The following is a 9,812-nucleotide window of genomic DNA, read 5'->3' as shown; positions in this document are numbered from 1 at the left end:
GAAAGTTATTCAAGGATTTGCTTCTCTAAAAGGGCTAGAGACAAAGGGGAAGAAAGCACAAAGGAGAGGTGATGGAGGGTGCAGATTATGTGACTCTGGGCTGGCCTAAAATACAAAGAGTGCAGAATGAGCAGGGAAACAGAAGTGTTCGAACATCTGGGAGTTATGGTTCTATCAGAGTGTTTGGGGATGAATTAGTGATAGGTATACAGAAAATCCAATATAAAAACCACACAGTTGATTAACCCCAGAGAAAATAAAAGGTTGCATGTAAGCATGGTCTATTATTACACGGCTCAGCGTTGAACCATATATAATCATAGTAATATAAATATTGAGTATTTATTTAAACAAAAAAGGGAATCTCATCCTGTTGGGGGAGGAGGAGAGAGAGCAAGAGGGAGGGAGACAGAGAGAGTGAGTTAGATCTTCTACCTCTATATCCAGAATTCAGTAGTTATTATTTAAAATTGAAAACAAATTAAGAAGCAGTAATCTCAGGTTATTACTTAAGTAACATGGGAGAAAATTCCAGAAGAAACATTTGCAAGTGGTTACCTCCAAGGAGTGGGATTAGGAATTGGGAGGAACTGGTTAAGGGAAAATTCGAGTAGGATTATGTGACTTTTAAGGACAACGTCCATGTATTTTATTAAAATGGATAAGATTAGATGAATGGGTGCCCTGCCGAAGCATCCAGGCTGGTTCAGCTCTGTTAAGAATCAGGGAGGGCCCCGAGAAGAAAGTGGACATGCTTGCCTTTACAAAGTGTCTTGGATTTGTATCAAGGCCACGGCCAGTCAAGTGTGATCATTTAATCTGGCTCCCTTCTCGTTTGCATACACATTTGTATTCCAGACTTTGGTCAGGGTGAGTCCACTGACTGTTTGCACAATTTCTTGGACTCCACTAACTGAAGGGCACACAGCTCCCGTTTGGCTGAGTGTTCTAGATGGCCATCTTCTGAAAGCATGGCTTTCCCGGCAGGATTTGGATGGGGGGCATCCACTGCAGTTTATCAAGTGGAAGGTAGGAGAAGCCCCTTCCCCTTTGTGAAGGCTGGGATGGAAAGTACTTCTTTGGGTTCTGTATGCCTAGGGACGAGGGTGAGGGTGAGGAGGCAAAAGGAAAAGAAGGAAAGGGTTAAATGAGCCCGTCACTGTACCAGCGAAACTGTCACTTTTCACACAGAAGAGGCTCACCTTCCCTTGTCCCTTTCCTTACGCAAGGGTGGTGGTAGTGAGGGGTTGACCACCAAGCTGCACTTATAATTTCAGTCAGCTCAAGTTCATCTGAGACATCAGTTTACATTGGACTAGCTGCTTTTGTCATTGGTTTCTTGAGCATATTTGCCCCAATTCCCCCAACAAAAAAGATAATTTCCCCAACTGGCTGGAAAAATATGGGGTAAATTTCTTCAAAAATCCAGGAGACTTGATTGGAGGATGTTCATCACTTGGGAGAGGTGTCCTGTTCTATCTCTGGTGGCCACAAAGCAGAGCCTAATCTCATGTGCTGCCCCATCTCCCGGGCAGCTGAGAAGTACAAGGAACAACCACAAGTTGGGAGAGAATGCCCTGAATGGGGTTGGAGGTCTGCTGGTCTCCATCCCACTATGCACGAGCATGAGCATGTGAGTCCATCATCTTTCCCGAGTCTCAGCTTCTTCATCTGTAAAATAGGAAGATTTGGCTAGCTTTCCCAAAACATATATCTCTTCCACTAAAGGAATTAAGGGCTGTTCATGCCTATCATGGGAACAATATTTATTTGCTCAAATAAATGTGAGAAACCCTGGCTTAAACAAAGCTGAGAGAGTTTCTCACAGTTGTTTCCTAGAGCTCCTGTTGCAAATCATCATAAACTGGGAGGTTTATTTTCTCACTGTTTTGGGGTCCGGAACAAGCCATTTGACTCCCTAGACTTGGGGTCCATCTGAACAAACTTTTCACTAGTTCTATGTGACTTTGGGCAAGTTACTCAACCTCTCTGTGCCTCCTTATCTGCAAAATGGGGATAATTATGGTATCTACATTGTAGTTGCTGGGAGGCTTAAATAAGATGATGGGTATCAAATGCTTGGTGCTTAACAGGTGCTCAGTGCATGGTCTTTGTATTGGGGGGGGTCACAAAAGGATTTCTGAGGATGACTCTATAGAACTCAGCAGTTAACTTGGCATAAATCTGCAATCAGTTATATAAGACAATACTGTGGATTTCAGGTACCAGTTTCCAGGTCCTGTTCACTCAGGACTCAGGGATAACCTTACTGGTCCATTCTGAGCTCCTGTCTTCTTGGGGTCTCCGGGTTGCCATACTTCTTCTGTCAGTTTGTTTCATGCTCTTTTGCACAGGGCTTGCTGCAGCCTTATTTTAAGAATTTTATTTGTGGCCTCTGACCTGCTATTGTGCAGTTAACTATCAGCAGCTTTGAAGTGGGGAGGCCTGATCCAACATGCCTTTTCTCTTTGTTGACTCACAGAATTTTTTTATGTTTGCTGTTTTCCACCTAAGAGCGCTTACCTATACTTTTGAGCTGGGAATGAATCCTGGGTCACGCACTTACTAACTGAGTGACCTTGGGCAAATAACTTAAGCCTCAGTGTCCTTATCTGCAAGATTAGGGAAATGATCGTGCCCGCTTTGTAGGTTTGTTCTGGGGATGACAGAGGTTAGCATGTGTAACCAGAGCAGGAGAGTGTCTGGCACATAATAAGGGCACCAATAATACTATTATGGTGGTTCTTTCTCCCGGCTGTATTCTCTTCTACTGTGTTACTGACAAGAGAGTTACATTGTCTGCAGCATGTAGTGGGAATGGTCATTTCTTCTTTGTTCTGCATGTTAGAATATATTCCCTCTTTGCTCCTTCTGGACTGGTTCTACCAGCAGCTGCTGGGAGAGTTACCATTTAGCTACCCTTCCACTGTGTGCAGATCACGTACACAGGATGTCTATGGCTTTGTCAAATCAGTGTGGCCTGGGATTTAAAAGCTGGGGTCGCCCTGTCACTTTTTGATTTTGAGAATCTTTGAACTTTTAGTTTGTCCTGGTCCTGAAAGTCTACAGAACCACTGCAAGTTGCATACACTCAGCAGAACTGAGGACTAAACATGAATTGTATTTGCAAAAACAAAAAACAAAAAACAAAAAACCCTAACGTTTTGGAGATTTGTTATAAAGCATTACCATGTATATCTTTCCACTGGTTTTCAGATCACAATTGTCCGTGTAGGTATCTTTGTTTTCACATATCCTCTTGAGAGCCCTGATAGATAACTAGCATAGTCCCCCACCTCCCCACTGCCCTGCATACCTATGCCTCACCCCTACACAGAAATGGAGATATTTTGGCTCTGTTACTTGGAATAGAAGGCTCTCTTAGGGTCTCTGCGGGTGGGGCTGATGGAAAGGGGCGGGACAGGACTTTCCCATCACTGGGCCTGCTAATATATTGATTGCTTGGTTGCCTATTTCACCAGACCCCGTGATTCCTCCTTCTTTCTGTCCTTGTTCATTCTGCCTCCACTCTGGCTACTTCCCTGTTTATGGTTTTTAAGGAGAGTTTAATGAAATGTTTATTAGATAAGAGTTGGCTGTGTGGTGCTTTGAGCCTTTTGGAGGAAAGCCCAATATAAATCTAATAAATAAATAATAAACAAGTGATGTAAGCAGGAGGAAAATTATGTGTTTTAGGTGAGTTGTAAAGAACGTTGTAAAACCTGTAAAATATATTTGTTAGATGAAGAGGCAGGGAAAAAAATGCAGATAATCATCGCTTGTACAGAAGTGAGTCTTTACAATATTTTAAATTACAAAAACAATTCTCATGAGTTTTAACCCTTTGTGAAGCCACCTCTGCCTCTGGTTTTGGCTGGAGGGGATGAGAAACAGAAAACAGCAGGTAGCTCAGTAGCATTTTGTTTACTTCCTCGGTTGGCCACGGAGGAGCTATGAAAATGACATTTAGGACCCAATTCTACAGCTCTTATGAGCTTAGAACTCCCAGTGATTTCAGGGAAGGCTCTTAAGGGGTGAACATGCTCTGCAAAATCCCACAAATCCTAAGCAAAGTCTAAACTACTCCATTAACACTTCCTGGTGGGATCTGAGTTTGTGGTTCTTAGGGAGGCAAAGGCCTCAGTTTTATGAATGCCATTATCAACCTTTGATGCTTCACCGGATACCAATATAATGTTTGGATTTTGATTTAACTTTGACTTTGGCTTTGTGTTGGCAGAAATTAGGGCTGGCCTCAACTTTGGCCTTCTGTTTGCCTTTGGATGTCAAAGATGGAATCCTATAGCTAAGAAATTTGGAGTTATTTTTGCATTTAAAAAGTGGGAAAGTAAGCAAGGCAGCTGAATTATTTGGTTTTAGGTCCCATTTCTGGTGATTTCTATTCAGGCTATTTCTTTTCTAGTCCCTTTTAAAAACTGATCTAATATACACACACCTGAGCTAGAGGCACATTTCATCTACCTGCTTTAGGTAGATGAAATACACAGCACAGGCCGTGTCTTTCATTAGGTCACTTCCTGTTTGTTTTCTCTACTCAACCAGTTTGGCCTGCGTATCTTGGTTCCTGTTTTCTGCTAAACCCCTTAGATTAAACATCCCCGTTTGGGATGACTGCCTGTGGAAGTCTTCTAGGACAGGGCTCACCAGATAAATCTACCCTTTGTCTGGACCACCTGGACAAGAAGGAGAGTAAATAGATTTGAAGCATGGTTGTTCATTTCTTGGTGTGTAAGGAGAAAGGAAGAAGAGAGGGAAGCATGTGTTCATGAAATTTCTCATAGCTTAAAGGTTGATATGACAGAGACCACCTTTCTTTCTTTCTCTCAGCTTCAAATTTGCGGTCCACACAAATTTTTTTTTTTTTAAAGATTTTATTTATTTATTTGACAGAGAGAGAGACAGCGAGAGAGGGAACACAGGCAGGGGGAGTGGGGGAGGGAGAAGCGGGTTCCCTGCAGAGCAAGGAGCCCGATGCGGGACTTGATCCTAGCACCCTGGGATCATGACCTGAGCCGAAGGCAGACACTTAACCGACTGAGCCACCCAGGTGCCCCCGGTCCACAAAAATTTTAATGATTGCCCCTCCTTTAACTTTTTATTTAAATTCCAATTAGCTAACATGCAGTGTAATATTAGTTTCAGGTGTACAATACAGTGATTCAACACTTCCATGCAACACCCAGTGCTTTTCACAGCTAGTGCACTCCTTAATCTCCATCCCCTATTTAATCCATCCCCCTTTTTTTGATTGTACCATGAAATTATATGGGCATCATTGAAAGAGTATGGGCTTAGGCAGGAATGATACTCAAATATTCATTAATTCATTCAACACCCAAGCAGATACCAACTGTAATGGGTATAGACTAGACTAGCACTTGCATTGACTAGTGAGAGTAGATAGCAGCCATAAACAACCAGTATGGGACCACTAAGACCATGAAGAGTGGGGCTGTAAACCACTAATATTGACCAGACTGGCACCCACATGAACCAATAAGAGTGGGTGCCAGCTATAAACAAGCACTGGGGCCACAAGGACATGTACTGATTGAATTTTAACCTTGGGCTTATGACTGGGACACATCCGGAATATATCCAACTCTATTTGTGAACTACTAGAGAATTAAATCAGTTAACTTCTCTAAGCCTCAAATTTCTAACCTATAGAATTTCTTTTTTTTTTTTTAAGATTTATTTATTTATTTGAGAGAGAGAGAGAGAGAGAGAGAGAGCGCATGCATGTGCATGCAAACAAGTTGGGGAAGGGGTAGAGGGAGAGAATCTTCAAGGAGTCTCCCCTGTGACCACTGAGCCCAATGGAGGGCTCGATCTCAAAACGCAGGAGAATCATGACCTGAGCCGAAACCAAGAGTTGGATGCTTAACTGACTGAGCCACCCAGGCACCCTTCACCTGTACAATTTCTAATGCTCATCTCTTTTTATTGAAATTTCACTGGGCGAATATGGGAGAAATTTTTCTTGTATTTTATGTTTCTTTGGATCTGGGATGATTCCTCAACTTTTTCTTCCAGATTACTAATTTGGACTTTAGCTTCATTCATTCTATTTTTCAACTCCAATATTGAATATTTAATTGTGGAATTGTAGTTTTAGGTTTTTTAATTAATTTATTCTTCGATTGCTTCGTTTTCAAGAAGCTGTGTTTTGTTTTCTAAAGAATGCTAGTTTAAAAAAAATTAAGTTCCCTTTCTTGCTTTCTGTCTTTCTCTTTCTTCCTTTCTTTCTTTATCACTTTGAGGTTTTGGGGTTATTTGCTTATTTGGGACCTTATTTTTCATTCTATTTGTTTTTGTCCAAAGTCTATTGATCCTTCAGGGGTCTGTTCATGTTTATGAATGAAAGAGAATGTTGACAGTTATCATATGGTTTCACTCATATGTGGAATATAAGAAACAGGGCGGAGGATCATAGGGGAAGGGAGGGAAAATTGAATGGGAAGAAATCAGAGAGGGAGACAAACCATGAGAGACTCTTAATTATAGGAAACAAACTGAGGGTTGCTGGAGGGGAGGTTGGTGAGGGGATGGGGTAACGGCGGTGATGGGCATTAAGGAGGGTCCGGGATGTGATGAGGACTGGGTGTTAATATGCAACTGATGAATTATTGAACTCTGCATCTAAAACTAATGATGTACTATATGTTGGCTAATTGAATTTAAATAAAAAAAAACACAAAGAAAAAAAATCAGTGTCTGAGTTAGGTTGTTTTTTAAAGTTAAATAGTTCTATTTAACTGAAACAGGGCTGACTTTATCAGAAGCAGGGTTCTGTATAAATGAATGGGAACTACTGATAGTCAATCTTCTCATAAAGGACTATATATGAGGGGAAAAAGCCAAGATTTAGAGCTCAATAACTGCCAGATTTCAAGGATTTTAAGGAAGAATATTTTTGTTTGCTTTTTTTTAGGATTTTATATTTTTATTAAGTCTATTTTTTCAATTTTATTGAAATGTCATCGACATACAGTATAAGTTTAAGATGTACGGCATAATGACTTCACTTACACATATTGTGAAATGATCATTACAGTAAGGCCACTTAGCATCATCATCATCTCATATACATACCCACACACCTTGAAAAAAGGTCTTTTCCTTATGATGAGAAATTTTAGGATCTACTCTCTTAGCAACTTGCCAGTGCACCATACAGCAGAGTTAACTATAGTCGTCATGTCATCCATTGTGTCCCCGGGACTTATTTATCTCATAACTGGAAGTTTGTGCCTGTTGAGCACCTTCCTCCAACCCCCTACTCGCTACCTCCTGCCTCTGGTAACCACAAGTCTGATCTCTTTTTCTATGAGTTTTGTCTTAAGATTCCACGTGAGATCATACAGTGTTTGTCTTTCTCCGTCTAATTGTTTGCTTGTTACTTTCATGTCTCTTGTCCCTACTCCTCTTCAAGTTCATGCTTAGCTTGAGTTTGTTCAACTTCTCTTGACCATTTCAGTACCATTGGTAAGGATCATTTCCTAGCACCTCTCTCACTTTTATTAAGCATTTCTTAGGATTTCAACATGGGCCAAGGGAGTACCAACTGCTCTGTTTATGCGAGAGAAGAACCAATCAAGCCAGCAGTATGGTAGATAATACTTTAATTATCTTGATGATCTCTCTGAGGCCTGCTCTGCTCTCTGCATTGGTTAAACCAGAGATTCCCCAAGGGATCTCCCCTTTACCCTTAGCACCAGTCTTCAGTGTAAGTTTGTGTTGTAATTCTTTGCTTTAGTTTCTCAGACAATTTAGACAATTCTATTTTCTTTCTATTATCTGGAAATACTTTACTAAAGGTGGTATTCTATTGGGACAGTTTTTTTTTTTCTTTTGTTTTCAGCTCAGTTGTGGATTTCCTTTTTATTTACTATCATTTCAATGGGGTTGGAAGGGAGAGATATTAAATATGTATACTCCATCTCCCACCTTGAACATGAAGTCTGTTAACATGAGTCAGTATATGGATGTACCTCATAAACCATGAAGCATTGTTCCAAGTTAGCAAGTGAATTTCCCTCTTCTTCGTCTTACCATTATCATTTTCCTCCTCATCACTAACACTTCCAACCTCATCACTAGCATTGTCTAGTCTTATGCTTTTTAGAAAGATGAGATAACGTGGAATTGATGGAACTTCGGACAATGTAATGGGAGAAAGTGAAATATTCAGACAACATGAGAAAGGCATGGTGGACGAGGAATACTATGATGTAAATGGGCACCACGTCCAGGCATCTGCTTCTGAGGTCAGCTCCTCTAAGCCATTTGCACATTTCATCATTTCTTACCACCTTTTATTCTCAACACACAGACTCTCCATGTACCAAATTTTCTAGTACCTCCACTGGCTTCAAGGGCAGTGGTGACAGATACCCACTGCCATCACTATTGGCATATGTGGGTTATTTATGCATAAGTGTCTGCCTACCTGTGTATTCTTTTGTATCAGCAGGGCTCTAAATATAGATGCTTATCACAAATGCTTAGAAAAATCTTTTTTGTATTATGAAAATAATACAAGATAATTATAAAACACTTAAAACATATAAATAAGCAAGAAATAAGAGTCATTCAGAGAGCTATTTTCAAATTTTGAGTATATACTTCTAGTCTTTTTGTATATATCCACAGACTTTCATGCACACATACCCTTTTATATTTTTCACCCTAATAGGAATGTTCTATAAATGGTTTTGGCTTTTTTTTATGACATCTACAACTATCTTGATAAGCTATAACATGCCTGCATCTTTCCTCCTCATCCTGTGATTTTTCTCTTTTATCTGTCTTTCTGCAGTTGCTCATGGATGTTACATGGAAAGCGAAATGTGAGTTAATATATTTAACCTGGAAAAACAAGAAAAAAAATTGCTGTACCTCAATCATTTCTTTGGAGTATAGGTTCTACCTATTAGCCTACATATTTGTACATGAGTTTTTTTTTGTTTTATCACTATCCAATTCATCAGTTAAGATGGGACATTTGTTTATTTGGATGAACGTGTGCCAGCATTGTACTGGAGCAAAAAAGCATTACTTGTGCCGTTCCTTCTTGGGCCTGCCCATCTGGTAGGGGTTGCTTCCCAGGTAAGTTCATTAGTGCACAAGGTTTTTAAAAATTATTAGGCCAGGGGCACCTGGGTGGCTCAGTTGTTAAGCATCTGCCTTTGGCTCAGGTCATGATCCCAGGGTCCTGGGATCGAGCCCCGCATCGGGCTCCCTGCTCCGCAGGAAACCTGCTTCTCCCTCTCCCACTCCCCCTGCTTGTGTTCCCTCTCTCTATGTCTCTCTCTCTCTGTGTCAAATAAATAAATAAAAATCTTAAAGAAAAATTATTAGGCCATCACACCGTGCCCAGGTCAGCACTCTGGGACTCATGCTAGATTCTTCCTCTTCCTCTCTCCTTTATTTAACCAATTATTATTATTTTTTTTATTCTAGCTCCTCTTAAGCTCTTGGTTACCCTCTCTTCTCCATTACTACCACCTTTCCTTTAGTTCTGGGACTCACCAGCTCTTGTCTTCTTGACATATCCTTCCCTCCCCTCTACTCCTCCAATCCCTCCAGCACATTGCTTATAGTGTGGTCTGTTAAAGTTCTGACCACAACCTTCCATTTCTTGAGAGATAGCAAGAGCTCTTAAATCAAACAGGCCAGTTTTGAATCCTGACTCCACCACTTATCAGTTCTGGGATCTCAGAGACTCCTGAGCTTTGCCGTCCTCAGTTTCCTCATTTATAAAATGGAACAACAATAATAGTTGTTGC

The 9,812-nt window shown here is 40.7% G+C and overlaps 1 protein-coding gene across 1 annotated transcript in view; it reads left to right on the top strand.

Moving 5' to 3' along the window:
• Positions 1 to 971: 971 nt before the first annotated feature.
• Positions 972 to 9,812, top strand: part of LOC114196607 (cytosolic beta-glucosidase-like) — a 115,998-nt gene continuing 107,157 nt past the window's right edge. The window contains 1 exon segment of the mRNA XM_088021352.1: positions 972 to 1,029. Within this exon segment, the coding sequence (XP_087877478.1) occupies positions 972 to 1,029 (58 nt within the window).

This window comes from Eumetopias jubatus, unplaced genomic scaffold (assembly GCF_037043125.1).
Source record: "Eumetopias jubatus isolate StellerSeaLion01/CBP00866 unplaced genomic scaffold, mEumJub1_p1.0 scaffold_2, whole genome shotgun sequence".
Taxonomy (NCBI): domain Eukaryota; kingdom Metazoa; phylum Chordata; class Mammalia; order Carnivora; family Otariidae; genus Eumetopias; species Eumetopias jubatus.
Note: the sequence above shows the minus strand (reverse complement) of the source record. Positions and strands in the feature narration are given on the sequence as shown.